Source organism: Drosophila novamexicana, unplaced genomic scaffold (genome assembly GCF_003285875.2).
Source record: "Drosophila novamexicana strain 15010-1031.04,08,12 unplaced genomic scaffold, DnovRS2.1 tig00001302-arrow-arrow-pilon, whole genome shotgun sequence".
Lineage (NCBI taxonomy): Eukaryota > Metazoa > Arthropoda > Insecta > Diptera > Drosophilidae > Drosophila > Drosophila novamexicana.
The window spans coordinates 554,604-571,254 of NW_020824849.1; the positions used below are offsets into that span (position 1 = coordinate 554,604).

Consider the following 16,651-nt stretch of genomic DNA (forward strand, 5'->3'; position numbering starts at 1 on the left):
CCGAGTGCCATAATAAGTTTGGAGCGCAACTTTGCACAGTTTTTGAAGTGCAGCTAATAAGAAATGCGTGAAGTGTTGCTCCAGCGTGTTGGCCAAGTGTGTTGAGTGTGTGTCTGTGTGTGTGTTCGTGTGTGTGTGTGTTGCGACGTTTGTGCTGATGTGTGTGCGTGAGGGTGTGTGTAAATATTTATTTTGAAACTCGTCAAGTTTTGCGTGCGATTGGAATTGAAATTGGGCTTTGGCCAGGACCCTATATCCAACTCACAATTCGAGAATATACACGTTTCGCTTCTCGTTTAAGCCATTTCATAAACTTTGTATTTAACTAGAAGAAGAAACGTTCGATTTGAAAATACAGCATTTAAATACTCATTAAGGCGAGTTAGTTTCAAAATTACAAATATGTTTTCTGTATTGGGTAATATGGCAGCGTACAGGGTATTTACAAGCTTAGCAATCTTAACCGAATAACTCTTACGTGTTCGATTTTACTTAGTTACGGCTTTTTTGCAATTTTCCAGCATCAATTTGAACAAAACCAAAAATGCGCTTACGCTACATTCAATGAGCTCACGTTTGTTTTTGTTCGTCTTTTGTTAGGGTATAATTATTTAAGCATGATTTTAAATTGATACATATAAATAAAAAAAAGCTTATTACACTTTAAAATAGCTAACACGCAGCCAACTTTTTGCAACACTTTTTGTACAGGGCTGGGCGGACTTAACAGTTGTAGCACTTGGCATAGGTTAAGAGAACTGTAATTAGAATGGATTACCTTGTTTTCAACGAACAACGCCTATGTATGTATATGTATATCTAAGCAGCGCTGAGTTTATATCGCAAGGATTTATAAATAATATACATATTTAACATTGACTTACATTTGGTTTATTTTTGATATGCACATTTTGTTTTTCAATAATTTGTTTTTATGTACTTAAAAAGCTCGTAAAATTATCCGGTCCAGCTGAATTGCTGCTTAGATTTGGTTAAAGCGGCGAGAACTTTGGTATCTAGGATCATTATTTCGCCCCCTGATATAAACCAGTTTTACATTATCCTTAATGTTTTGGCCGTAAATATGCACGGGACCGCTGCCAGTGCTCAGTGTGAACGTAACCCTTGACTCGTAAAACTCGAGATTTGGATGGATGACCCGCAACTCGCCAGCCCTAAGCACAGCAATTGGCAGACGAACTTCCTCCACGAGAGAGTCAACATTGACCACATTGTACTCATCATCCTTAGCTTTGTCATCGAGCAATATCTGCTTGATTAAAAGCTTATGGCCCCGTGATTCCGTTTTGGAGCCCGAGTCCCAGGTGAAAATATTGTTTTTAGCAGTTAGGGTAAAGCCATAGAATTCATTATCCAGCCCTGACATCATGTTCATTAAACTAAACACGCTAATATTCCACGAAGAGCACGCGTCTTGCAACAGTAAAAAACTCGCATAACTAATTTGTTTCAAGTGTGCCCAGACTAGATTCGAATTGCATCACCTTACAGCACTAATTGAACGTTGGCGCGTGGATAGTGTTGAGAAGGGCATGCAGGCTGTTAGCTTCAATTGATATGGTATTCGACGGAATTCAGAATGTCGAGTATGCGGCGCCTGATAAATCAGTCATACAGTTTGCGTTCTAGAACAGAAATAACATCGTTCGCATGTTGTGATAATCCTAAAATCAAAAGCAACAAATTTGAATTTGGAGCAAAGTACAGAGGAACACAAAAACGGCAATTGAGATCAAGTTATTCGCAGGCAAAGGCAAGCCCATCAATATATTGATATCTTGTATAGTGTACTCAATATGTTTGTCCTTGTCTCCATAGAGTTCAACGTAAGCGTGCATTATGTATCCGTCTAACTTTTACAAGATGAAAAACTTTGCCAATCCAAAGACCATGTTCAAGTCGTGCTCCAACAACGATGAGTTCTCCACGACGCCCGTGCAAAGCTGCTCCCCTACCAAGAAGGCCAACAAGCCGAGCTCGGCCAGCGGACGCAGTGGCAGCGGCAGCAGCAGCAGCGCCAGCTATAAGAGTGTCATGAATGCAACATGTTGCAGCGGTGGCAGCAGCGTTTGCTCACCGCTATCGACTCCACGCTCCGATTTGAGTGGATGCACCACAGATGGTGGTTATATGACGCCATTGGCGCCCGGCGATGCAACTGTCTCGGATACGGTCACCTTTGGTGTGGCTGGTGGCAGTGAAACGGAACAATTACCAACTGAGCCGCATCATCCTCTTAACAGTGAATGGACGCTGTGGTATTTGGAAACTGATCGTAGTAAGAGCTGGGAGGAAATGCTGCACGAGGTGGCCAGCTTTAGTACGGTCGAGAACTTCTGGAGCCTCATAAATCATATAAAGACGCCATCGGAGATTAAAATGGGCAGCGACTATTGTCTGTTCAAGAAAGGAATACGCCCAATGTGGGAGGATGAGGCCAATGTGAAGGGCGGACGCTGGGTAATCACTTTGAACAAAGGGAATAAGAATGATTTGGATAACTTCTGGCTGGACACAATGCTTGTTTTAATCGGCGAGAGCTGTGAATATTCGCACGAGCTGTGCGGCGCTGTTGTCAATATACGTGGCAAAAACAATAAGATCTCCATATGGACAGCCAATGGCGGCAATGAGGCAGCTGCCCTTGAGATCGGTGGCAAGCTGCGCGATGGCCTGCGCATGGAGAGCGCCTACGTGCTGCAGTATCAACTACACAAGGACACCATGGCCAAGCAGGGATCTTTGGTCAAGACAATCTATACGCGCTAGAGTGTGGCCATTGGCCGCCTTTAACTAAAAATAACCATTCCCCAACCAAAACAAATATACTACAGACATAGCACACATATATTGTCCTTTTGGATGTCAGTCCTTCACACAATGCAAATACCCACTCAATATTAAACACAGCAACTAAAAATGTTCACTCACATCCCAAATCGTCAAAGTCTGACAAAAAGGCTGATCCCAATAACGGCGACCAAATTCTCAGTCCAAACCGTAGTTCCAAGGTTCATTTGAAATTTTTCAGTTGATATTCTCAATAATAAAGCCCAAATTGTTAATTATAAATTCCATGTCGATCGCAGAAAATCTTCTATGTGAAGAATATATTAAAGAATTTACAAGAAACTCAACAATACAGAAAATAAATTATAAACAACTGGAAGCTTTTCATTTATATTTAATTCTCATAATTTTAGATCTTCTATAATTCGAAAAACAGATACTTTCAGCTTCATGAAATATTTTACGAACTGGCCAAGTGAATCGAATCACATATTTTTCAAAAATCGTTTTTTTTTTTATTCAATAATTCTAATATATTTTTCAATATAAGCTGAACTTTAAATCAAGCCCAATCGTAACATGAGTCGAGCCATATTTATTTAAAAAATGTTTATGCTGAAAATAAAAAACTTATCAACCATTGGATTTATCTAATCATATTTGATAGATGCCAATGTTGGTTACATATCTAATGTAGCCCGCAACTTCTATATGAAAATATCTACGGCTTGCAATATTTTTAGTAGAACGGGCAATTATAAATAATATATGACAAGTAAAGGCTTAGGACAAAAGCTGGACCTGAGATCGTGGAACCGAAACTAAACGTGAACCGAATCAACGAAAAATTGTATGGGATTTGCAGACCCGATATAGTCTATATATATCATGCTATTCAGTTTGATCTGTTTGTGGCGAGTAGAGTAGAGTAGAGTTCAAAGTCTGGTTTTTTTTATGCTTTGCTACGTTTGGTTTCTTTTTGTTTTTTTGGGCATTCATACTGCTTGGAACTCGGTTTGGGACCACGTCGTTGGTTGGACTTATTTGGCGCACGACGTCACAAAACTTGGCCCCGCTCAATTGTTTGATTTATTGACGTTTATTGGCAGTTGGCATTTTATTGTGACTATTTTCGTTGCAGCACAGAACTGGCCGTTTGGCCAGGCGCTGGACCTGGTCAGGTGGTCCCGCCACATGGTTTCTTATGTTTACGCTTGCCCTCTTCCCACACCACGTGCCTTTGTTGTTGTTTCTGTTTCGGCTATTGGCACTGGAGCGACGGCGTGCTGACCACGGGTCACCCACAAGCCGTTGACCACCTTACTTCAATTTGATTGGGTTTTTTTTCCTCTTGCCTTGTTGCTGTTATTTCTTTGTTCGCTGAACAATCTGTTGTTGTACACACGGCCATTGAGCAACATTTCCATAAAAGATTGCTTAAGAGTTATTGTTGTTGTTGGTATTGAATCCTGTAAACTGTCAAATGCACATTAACCTACTCTTAACTACCTTTGACTTTAATCAACAGCTTCGCACAATACGAACCATATCGAATTTCAGGTTCTTAAAAGCTTTTCCGCTCAAGGAGCCCGCACAATGGCAAGAGACGATTTAATAAGAAACTATGCTACAACATTCTCTGCCTAGAGCAATAAAAAATTATATTTTTTTCAGTGAATAAGTTTATTTTTCTCCTGTGAGGAGAAGATCTAGGTGACCCATAAGTGGAGCTGGGCTTTTTTGGGACAAGAAAATGAAGACTCAAACGGTGTCCATGCAAGCAATAATTAATTTAACTAAATGTTGCACTCTTTAATTTTAATTTAAGTAAATCCCTACATATAACTGGCTTAACCTGCCAATGTTAGATAATTGTAATCTTGTTTATAATAAAATATATTTAAATTAAATTAAATTCATTTTTAAAGTATTTGTAGAATGCATAGCAGATACGACTACATTTTAGATCTAGATGTTCAACTTGATCAAGTATTCGTTCAAAACTCATATAAATTGATTATTTATTAACTAACACTTATTAACTAAAACATGGTGAACATTTTTTAAATCAGGAATAAAAGAAAAATATACAAAAATGGATTATATATTTCAATTCTTTAATGCCATAGGCATCAAAGGTCTTTGAGCTTACCAAGTGGCCAGAAGCTTTCAAAATGTAAGCCAGCTGCGTTTGCCGTTTGCTGGCAATGGCCTGGTTAAAGGTCAAGGCGCCAAGCCATACGCTCTGTTGTACGTATTGGTATATATCTGTGCCATAAATATGAACGCTTCCAAGTTGTGGGAAAGCTAGCAAAACATATTTGGCATTGATTTATGGCATTTAATTTCATTTTATTGCATACACAGGGGGGTGGCAGTAAATTAGTTGTAATTGCGTCCTCGCCCAAAAGGAAAAACCAGCTTCAGAATTGATTAAAAGACTTTAATCGATATGCCATTTTTATTGCTTCAAGCTAAATAGACAAATGTGATAGAAGTATTTAGTTTCTAATATGGCAAATATCAGATAGTATCTAAATATTTTATACACGTATGAATGCATGCTGTGCAGTTCTTTTAAAGATTTTATTAAAGTCGGATGAGACCTGTCAAGGCGTATGTGCATATAAACCAACGCGGCAATCGGCTTGGAATCGAAGCAGCCTGAGCCCAGGAATTCTAACATTAAATTTAATAAAAGGAAATAAACTTCCATCGATTGCTCGGAAACGGGGCAAGTTATCGATATGCAAAATCGAACTCGTACTGCAATTTTTCAAAATTTCTGGTCTTTAAAGGTTCTGAGATCGTTGCGTTTACATACGGACAGACTAATGAGTTGATGGACGAATAGATGGATAAACGGATGGACAGACGGACAGACTAACGAACGGATGAGCAGGCAGATAGACGTGGCTAGATCGCTCTGCTATTGATGCTGATCAAGAATATATACATATACTTTATGAGGTCAGATATGGTTCTTTTTGCCATTTGCCAAAAAACAATTGGGTATAAAAAGGTTTGGTTTCTATATATTGAATTATTTAGTAAATTATACAAATTAAAATGAAACAAACTTCAAATGCTGGGTACAAAGCTGTGGAAAACCATTCTCAAGAAAGAAGAATATTGAACATAACAGCTAAATATTTTTTGTTTTCACTCCGAAAGCCATTTAAAACTTATTAAACAAGAAAATAATTGATAATGCACATACGATTGAAAACCTTTGGTTGAAAGAAAATCAATCTACATACACATCTATCCTTTATATATGTTTAGAGCAGCGACGTCAAGTGAAGCACAAATGACGCCCATTTTTGGTGTGCTGAAAATCGGAAAATATGCAAAATGGCGCAGACAGAAAGGTGCAAAAAAAAAATAAATAAAGAAAAAGGTAAAAGCAGACCTCATGCAATTTGAACAATTGGCAACGCTACATCCAACGACTCCCCAAAAAAAAAATTTGGAGAAAGCCAAATTTACCTGTAAGCTGGCAACTACACCCCTGACAGCTAGCTAACGGGTATGGCGGCAGGCGGCCCCACAGGTGGCATTTGTGTTGTAAAACGTCGATTTACATGCGTGTTATATGCTCACGGGGGGTGGTAGTGGTAGTGTTGGCAGTGGGAGTTAGGCTTCCGACTCCCAACGTATTTCAATTTATTTATTTTTATTTGCGTATGCAAAATAGTCGGCTTGATTTTGGTTAACAGACACACGCACACACGCGCACACACATTCAGCGCGAAAGTGCTTTTCCATTTGCGGCAACGAATGATAGAGATACGTGGTAGGGTCGGTGGTAACTTATAGCGCTGCAAATGGGTTTCAAGTCTTTACCAGCTTAAAGCTGCGGCAGCATTAAATGTAAAAATAAGTATTGCAGAAATCAAATACTTTCATTTACGAGATCTTAGATCTTGGCTTGGACATTAGACAATAAAACGTTATTAAGTTCTGTTATTCGCAAATTATGTTTCACTTATGTTTCACTTCATCTACATCTAAAATCCAGTCCTCTAGCTCTTATAGGTTCTGAGATCCTTCCGTTCATACATACGGACGGACGGACGGACGGACATGGCTAGATCGACTCAGCTATTTATGCTGATCTAGAATATATATACTTTATGGGGTCGGAGTTGCTTCCTTCTGCCTGTTACATATATTTGGCTTTCGCACAAATACAATATACCCTTATACCCATTTTTAATGGGTTCAGGCTATTAAAAGCCAAACTTCGTGAAAATCGGATAAGACTTGACCGAGTTATGGGGGTGGTAATTTTTGACCCATGTCTATATACGAATCTTGGGGTAAGATTTGGACATGAATTTCGACTAAAAAATCGGTGTCGAGATTTGAATGCCAGATTAATCTAGAGGGAAAACCATGACGAAAAATCCAAACTTCGTGAAAATCGGATGAGATTTGACCGAGTTATGGGGGTGGTAATTTTTGACCCATGTCTATATACTAATCATGGGGTAAGATTCGGACATGAATTTCGACTAAAAAATCGGTGTCGAGATTTGAATGCCAGATTAATCTAGAGGGAAAACCATGAAGAAAAATCCAAGCTTCGTGAAAATCGGATGAGATTTGGGCGAGTTATGGAGGTGGTAATTTTTGACCCATGTCTATGTACGAATCTTGGGGTAAGATTTGGACATAAATTTCGACTTAAAAATCGGTGTCGAGATTTGAATGCCAGATTAATCTAGAGGGAAAACCATGAAGAAAAATCCAAGCTTCGTGAAAATCGGATGAGATTTGACCAAGTTATGGGGGTGGTAATTTTTGACCCATGTCTATATACGAATCTTCGGGTAAAATTTGGACATGAATTTCGACTAAAAAATCGGTGTCGAGATTTGAATGCCAGATTAATCTAGAGGGAAAACCATGAAGAAAAATCCAAGCTTCGTGAAAATCGGATGAGATTTGACCAAGTTATTATATACGAATCTTGGGGTAAGATTTGGACATGAATTTCGACTAAAAAATCGGTGTCGAGATTTGAATGCCAGATTAATCTAGAGGGAAAACCATGAAGAAAAATCCAAACTTCGTGAAAATCGGATGAGATTTGGCCGAGTTATGGGGGTGGTAATTTTTGACCCATGTCTATATACGAAAATTGCGGTAAGATTTGGACATGAATTTCGACTAAAAAATCGGTGTCGAGATTTGAATGCCAGATTAATCTAGAGGGAAAACCATGAAGAAAAATCCAAACTTCGTGAAAATCGGATGAGATTTGACCGAGTTATGGAGGTGGTAATTTTTGACCCATGTCTATGTACGAATCTTGGGGTAAGATTTGGACATAAATTTCGACAAAAAAATCGGTGTTCAGATTTGAATGCCGGATTAATCTAGATGGAAAACCATGAAGAAAAATCCAAACTTCGTGAAAATCGGATGAGATTTGACCGAGTTATGGAGGTGGTAATTTTTGACCCATGTCTATATACGAATCTTGGGGTAAGATTTGGACATGAATTTCGACTAAAAAATCGGTGTCGAGATTTGAATGCCAGATTAATCTAGAGGGAAAACCATTAAGAAAAAGCCAAACTTCGTGAAAATCAGATAAGATTTGACCGAGTTATGGGGGTGGTAATTTTTGACCCATGTCTATATACGAATCTTGGGGTAAGATTTGGACATAAATTTCGACTAAAAAATCGGTGTTCGGATTTGAATGCCAGATTAATCTAAAGGGAAAACCATGAAGAAAAATCCAAACTTCGCGAAAATCGGATGAGATTTGGCCGAGTTATGGGGGTGGTAATTTTTGACCCATGTCTATATACGAAAATTGCGGTAAGATTTGGACATGAATTTCGACTAAAAAATCGGTGTCGAGATTTGAATGCCAGATTAATCTAGAGGGAAAACCATGAAGAAAAATCCAAACTTCGTGAAAATCGGATGAGATTTGACCGAGTTATGGAGGTGGTAATTTTTGACCCATGTCTATGTACGAATCTTGGGGTAAGATTTGGACATAAATTTCGACAAAAAAATCGGTGTTCAGATTTGAATGCCGGATTAATCTAGAGGGAAAACCATGAAGAAAAATCCAAGCTTCGTGAAAATCGGATGAGATTTGACCAAGTTATTATATACGAATCTTGGGGTAAGATTTGGACATGAATTTCGACTAAAAAATCGGTGTCGAGATTTGAATGCCAGATTAATCTAGAGGGAAAACCATGAAGAAAAATCCAAACTTCGTGAAAATCGGATGAGATTTGGCCGAGTTATGGGGGTGGTAATTTTTGACCCATGTCTATATACGAAAATTGCGGTAAGATTTGGACATGAATTTCGACTAAAAAATCGGTGTCGAGATTTGAATGCCAGATTAATCTAGAGGGAAAACCATGAAGAAAAATCCAAACTTCGTGAAAATCGGATGAGATTTGACCGAGTTATGGAGGTGGTAATTTTTGACCCATGTCTATGTACGAATCTTGGGGTAAGATTTGGACATAAATTTCGACAAAAAAATCGGTGTTCAGATTTGAATGCCGGATTAATCTAGATGGAAAACCATGAAGAAAAATCCAAACTTCGTGAAAATCGGATGAGATTTGACCGAGTTATGGAGGTGGTAATTTTTGACCCATGTCTATATACGAATCTTGGGGTAAGATTTGGACATGAATTTCGACTAAAAAATCGGTGTCGAGATTTGAATGCCAGATTAATCTAGAGGGAAAACCATTAAGAAAAAGCCAAACTTCGTGAAAATCAGATAAGATTTGACCGAGTTATGGGGGTGGTAATTTTTGACCCATGTCTATATACGAATCTTGGGGTAAGATTTGGACATAAATTTCGACTAAAAAATCGGTGTTCGGATTTGAATGCCAGATTAATCTAAAGGGAAAACCATGAAGAAAAATCCAAACTTCGCGAAAATCGGATGAGACTTGGCCGAGATATGGAGGTGGTAATTTTTGACCCATGTCTATATACTAATCTTGGGGTAAGATTTGGACATGAATTTCGACTAAAAAATCGGTGTCGAGATTTGAATGCCAGATTAATCTAGAGGGAAAACCATGAAGAAAAATCCAAACTTCGTGAAAATCGGATGAGATTTGACCGAGTTATGGAGGTGGTAATTTTTGACCCATGTCTATATACGAATCTTGGGGTAAGATTTGGACATGAATTTCGACTAAAAAATCGGTGTCGAGATTTGAATGCCAGATTAATCTAGAGGGAAAACCATGAAGAAAAATCCAAACTTCGTGAAAATCGGATGAGATTTGGCCGAGTTATGGGGGTGGTAATTTTTGACCCATGTCTATATACGAAAATTGCGGTAAGATTTGGACATGAATTTCGACTAAAAAATCGGTGTCGAGATTTGAATGCCAGATTAATCTAGAGGGAAAACCATGAAGAAAAATCCAAACTTCGTGAAAATCGGATGAGATTTGACCGAGTTATGGAGGTGGTAATTTTTGACCCATGTCTATGTACGAATCTTGGGGTAAGATTTGGACATAAATTTCGACAAAAAAATCGGTGTTCAGATTTGAATGCCGGATTAATCTAGATGGAAAACCATGAAGAAAAATCCAAACTTCGTGAAAATCGGATGAGATTTGACCGAGTTATGGAGGTGGTAATTTTTGACCCATGTCTATGTACGAATCTTGGGGTAAGATTTGGACATAAATTTCGACAAAAAAATCGGTGTTCAGATTTGAATGCCAGATTAATCTAGAGGGAAAACCATTAAGAAAAAGCCAAACTTCGTGAAAATCGGATAAGATTTGACCGAGTTATGGGGGTGGTAATTTTTGACCCATGTCTATATACGAATCTTGGGGTAAGATTTGGACATAAATTTCGACTTAAAAATCGGTATTCGGATTTGAATGCCAGATTAATCTAAAGGGAAAACCATGAAGAAAAATCCAAACTTCGCGAAAATCGGATGAGATTTGGCCGAGATATGGAGGTGGTAATTTTTGACCCATGTCTATATACTAATCTTGGGGTAAGATTTGGACATGAATTTCGACTAAAAAATCGGTGTCGAGATTTGAATGCCAGATTAATCTAGAGGGAAAACCATTAAGAAAAAGCCAAACTTCGTGAAAATCGGATAAGATTTGACCGAGTTATGGGGGTGGTAATTTTTGACCCATGTCTATATACGAATCTTGGGGTAAGATTTTGACATAAATTTCGACTAAAAAATCGGTGTTCGGATTTGAATGCCAGATTAATCTAAAGGGAAAACCATGAAGAAAAATCCAAACTTCGTGAAAATCGGATGAGATTTGGCCGAGATATGGGGGTGGTAATTTTTGACCCATGTCTATATACTAATCTTGGGGTAAGATTTGGACATGAATTTCGACTAAAAAATCGGTGTCGAGATTTGAATGCCAGATTAATCTAGAGGGAAAACCATTAAGAAAAAGCCAAACTTCGTGAAAGTCGGATAAGATTTGACCGAGTTATGGGGGTGGTAATTTTTGACCCATGTCTATATACGAATCTTGGGGTAAGATTTTGACATAAATTTCGACTAAAAAATCGGTGTTCGGATTTGAATGCCAGATTAATCTAAAGGGAAAACCATGAAGAAAAATCCAAACTTCGTGAAAATCGGATGAGATTTGGCCGAGATATGGAGGTGGTAATTTTTGACCCATGTCTATATACTAATCTTGGGGTAAGATTTGGACATGAATTTCGACTAAAAAAGCGGTGTCGAAATTTGAATGCCACATTAATCTAGAGGGAAAAGCATGAAGAAAAATCTTATATCATATACATATATTCTATTTTAGAAGCTATATGTTAAGTTTGGTGACTCTAGTTCTTATTATTTACCAAAATTGCCCAAAAAACAGGATATCGATATCGATTTTTATCGATTGCTTGGAAACGGAGTAAGTTATCGATTATCGGAAACAAACTCGATCTGCGCGGGAGCTAGGAGCATCTACATCTAAAATTTCAGTCTCTAACTCTTATAGGTTCTGATATCCTTCCGTTCATACATACGGACGGACGGACAGACAGACGGACATGGCTAGATCGACTCAGCTATTTATGCTGATCAAGAATATATATACTTTATGGGGTCGGAGTTGCTTCCTTCTGCCTGTTACATACATTTGGCTTTCGCACAAATATAATATACCCTTATACCCATTTTTAATGGGTTCAGGGTATAAAAATCTAGAGCGCAAGCTTAAAAAAAAGGTCTTTACACTCAAATAAAAATATTATCCTTATTATAAAAAAAGTTAAAAACATTTTCATTACCCGAAATATTTAGCTAAATTCACGAAAATGTTATCCCAATAAAAAAGTTGTCAAAAATAACAAATAAATATTTTGCTAGAGTCAAGAGAATGGCAACCTGAAATATGGAATAAAATATGCATGCATGAAAATCGATTCATTTTCCTAACAAAATAATGTACTTTGGAAATCTAGTTACAAACATAAGGAATTATCACATATTATAACATTAATTTATTATTATTATTAAATTTTATGTAATAAAAGACCATATATAAAAATGTTATAAAACATAAAAATATAACTATAATATATAATATAAGTAAAAAATATTAAATATAAATATAAGTTATGTATATATATATATAAAAATTCAAATGATTTCGAGCCTGCAAAATACATAAGGGGAAAAAAAACTATTGGCAAAATGTAAAAAAAAAATATTTTTTTAAAGCCAGTTTCATTTAAATGCAATTTTAAGCCAGATAACAAATTTAGACACACAGTAAAATCGTTTGTCATTTTTCCAAAAGGAAGACAAATTTTGATGCACATTTTTAATTCAGTTTCGTATCTTTGATCTACTAATTTGGCCCAGATGAATGCCTCTCTGGACCACAAAGACTCTCAACATGACAGACCTCAGGTGAGCGACAGAATGCAACAGCTTCTCGAAATCCCCAAAGCAACATGTGCCAAACAGAGCTGCACAGGAATCGAGACCAGCCATTAGAGCAACTGATTGCCCCAACAAACCAGTTGCTACAGGTCCAGCAACCAATGCAATATTGAAAAAGCTTCCGCCCGAGGCGCCACGACGACTTTATGGCTCCAGCGTCGACTAATTATGTGCACCAAGAACACACATGTGCACGCACACACACACACACACACATGCAGCTTGTTAATGCATGACAATTGGGCTTATTCGGTCGTTGGCCGAGACTCCATTGAGGTGGTCTCTGCCCCTGTCGAGTCTTCTCTTAAATGCGTAATGACATAGCTGTCAGTCATGCGTTGGTGTGATTACCTTTTGGCCAAAGCTGACCCGAACTCACGTTGAGCATTGATCGCCCAACCTTTTACCTGGGCCCTGGGCCGAGTTCGAAGTGCAATGTGAAGTGAATGTGTGCGAGTATTTGGCACGATATGCCAATCGGAAATTGGTGCGCAAATTTTTAGGTAAATGTTTGGCAAATAGTTGAACTAATTCGTAGTTCCATTAATTAAATAAGATGCTCCCAGGAGAAGGCCAGCTTTACGGCCAGTCACTCCAAGCGTGTTACGTCCCCGGGGCGCAATTTGCAATATTCAGAGTGCAACGTCCAACGTGCAATGTACAACGTAAAATGTGTCATGTGCAACGAAATTGATTGAGTTCAAAATGCAAATGTTAAAAAGTAGTAGAACGAAACAAATGCAAAACAACAACAGCACTTGCGTGTATGCACGACTAGAAAATACCCTGCAAGCATCACTCTATATATACTAACGAATTAAATAAAATAATAAAAATTATTTAAATTATTAATACATAAAAAGAAAGCAATTTTGGACTATAATAAACTGATTGATAGGAAAACAATTTGATAATAATAAACATTTTAACCTGAAACAATATGTGATCTATTGTTTTTATAGGCTTCTGTGAGGCGAAATACGCTGTAATTGAAATACAAATACAAAACCATTAGCTTCTCTCAGTTACGTTTAATTGTACAGCACACGTTAAGCCCTTTTTGCCCATTTTATGGATGCTGAGTATCAACAAATTGTTGAAAATTTGAAAAACTAGATGCAGCAAGAGAAAAAGATATGTACCATTTAATTGCGTTGAACAACTACAGGCTGACACTTTAAAATTGTTGCAGCTTTAAAATGGGTCAATTGCTTATTTGGCAAACGGGCTTATCAATAACAGATAACGATATGTGCAGATAGCAATGGTTGCTGAAAGCGTGATCATTATATATATAGAGAAATAACAAACGAATCTCTACTTACCAGTACTGTGTAATTGCGAGCTGGTGCAACACGAAGATGGCAGCCAATTGGTTAGACGGCAGCTGCAGTTGTTAGCCGTTGCTGCTGACCTGGCTTAAACGATGCGACTGCTGCGATGCTGTTGCTGCGATAGCGTTATGTCATGGCCGCAGACCAAACCATTTGCAAATTAACATTTTATCCTGGCTGTGGATCTAGCCAGCTTGGCTGCCAACCAACCGCAACATGGAAAATCCGCTGCCAATAACAAAGGTCGGGCGAATAAATCGAACGGCGTCAGCTTTTGGATTGGATGACCCAAAAGACCATTAAATGCTTGCTGCCTGCTGCCTGCTGCAGCTGCCTGCTGCCTGCTGCAGCTGCCTGCTACTTACTGCCGACTGGCTGCAACAGCTACTGCTACTATACTGTTGCACTTCTTTTGCAAACTTCATTAAGGGCAAATTAAATGGATTGCCTGGCTCTGATCAAGATAACTAAGCCGACGTGAGGCATTCACGTTCCTGTCCATGTTCAAGTCAAAGCCCATGTCCTGATTCTCAGCTTCCGTTTTCTTGCCAAAGTGCGCTGGCAAATGTTGACATTCATTGTTGTTGTTGCTGCTGCTGCTACTGCTGCTCCTTTAATGCGCTTTCTCTTGTTCTGGCCATGCTCATTCCCAGTCTCATGCTCAATCCTATTCTACGTCTTCGTCTCGTCTGTGCCGCATTTGTGCGCTGGATTTTGTTTTTATTATGATTATTTTAACTGCCAAGGCAAAGGCAAACACACACAGCACAAGGACCTGTCTACCGACTAAGCACAAGGCAACAGGCAGCGTGCGGGGCGGGGCGGCGCAGGACGGGATGGCGTGGCAAGTAGCGCAGCATAAAATGCAATTTTCACATGCCTGACAGCGGCAAACGGGCATGGCTAAGGAAGAGTCGGTTCGGGGGCAAATGAATTTGGCGTCAGGACAGCAGCAGCAGCAACAACAACAACAATAATAACGAAAAACTAAAAGCCAGTAAAGTGAAATGCAATAAAACAAAAAGAAAGGGCAACAGCAGCGTCTACAACTGTGACTGCAGCTGCGACTGTCTTGTCTTTTGGATGCGAACTGCGAACTGGGAAGCTGGTAACTGGGAGCTGGGAACTGCGAACTCCGAACTGGAGCTGCCTTGCGGAGCAGCAGCAGCAGTTGCAGCTGTGACAACGACGTTGCCTGTCAAACGTTTGCCTCGACCCAAGACCTTTAGACCCCCGCCGGCAAGCTGTACTCCAGCCGGTTACCCGTTACAGCCTCCCCCAACTCCCCCCACAACGCCACACGACCACCCGCCCAGTCGACATTGCATTTACAGCGCAATGATTCAAATTGTCGCCTCGGATTATGGATTTATTACGCGTCTCGTTTTTAGTAAGCTCCAAGCGACTGCAATTGTGCATGCTGCATGCAATTACTATCAATGTAGCAACCAGGCTGACGACGGCAGCCCAACCCGCCCAATAGCCCACCAACCCACCAACCCACAGCAGCGACCCTGAGAACTGTGCTTTGTGTTTGCTCTGTTCGACTTAAGTAACCCATAAAAAACATTTATATCGAATTCGAAAATGTGTCACTAATTCGCGTTGTGCAATTTTTGTGTTGCTTTCGTTTTCGAGTCTTCTTTTCGGCATGCGTGTGTGTGTGTGTGTGTGTGTGTGTACACGCCTCTATATGTGTGTGCGTGTGTGTCTCACTTAGACACTTAGTTTTGTAATGGCGACCGTTCTGTGTGCGACATCTTGAATAGAAATGGAGACACTCATACAACGGATGAATACATTGAAGGCTCCTTGAATGGTGTGCAGACTTTAAGCACAAAAGACAAATGCTTGCACATGAATAGTTCTACAAAATATATAATATGTAGCACATGTAATATATGTTAATATTATTTACATTAATATGCTTAGAAGGAGACATATACGAGCTAATAGGTATGTATATTCAAAAACCGAGTCAATGTCTTCCGTCTGCCAGTCTCTATATTTCTATGCAAAGCATATAGTTTCTCAGTTTTGCTGCTTTCGTTAATATACAAAAAACAGTTAAAACTCGACTATGCGGAATTCTATTAACCAGAAAATGGTTAATGATGATTGAACGAAAATCTCTTTTGTTAATCAGGATATCGAAATGAAACTTAGGTTTTAGGATCTCTATTTGACTACCATCATTAAAGCAATATTAAAAAAGCAATTTTGAAGCAAGAAGTTTTAGTACAGACAACTTTGTTGCTTTTTCGAAATCTCACTAATTATGCTTATAACACACCTTATTTAATGGCTCCTTAGCACTTTTAACAGCTTTTAGATTTGTTGCGAGCCAGCTTCATGAGATTTTTAAATAATGCGAACTTATTTTCTCTTTATCAAATAGCATCTGCTCAAAAGCTTGGATCTGCGTAGGATTACAGCGGCTCTGTTCTGCGTGCGCATTAGCGTGCTTCAGGCGAGGACCTGGCTAAGACCCACAGCATCAAATATAGCAGACGTCTAACAGACGCACACGCCA

At 38.9% G+C, this 16,651-nt stretch overlaps 1 protein-coding gene across 1 annotated transcript; it reads left to right on the plus strand.

Annotated features, from left to right (window-relative positions):
- Window positions 1-1,642: 1,642 nt before the first annotated feature.
- On the plus strand, window positions 1,643-3,173 carry LOC115767097 (eukaryotic translation initiation factor 4E1). The gene is made up of 2 exons (XM_030711245.1): window positions 1,643-1,774; window positions 1,840-3,173. Exon 2 carries the CDS (start codon window positions 1,861-1,863, stop codon window positions 2,788-2,790), a length of 930 nt encoding a protein of 309 aa, XP_030567105.1. The 5' UTR covers window positions 1,643-1,774; window positions 1,840-1,860; the 3' UTR covers window positions 2,791-3,173.
- The last annotated feature ends 13,478 nt before the right edge of the window (window positions 3,174-16,651 follow it).

Coding starts and splice junctions, on each gene's coding strand:
- LOC115767097 (XM_030711245.1), top strand. CDS start 1,861: ATGTATCCGTCTAACTTTTACAAGATGAAAAACTTTGCCAATCCAAAG.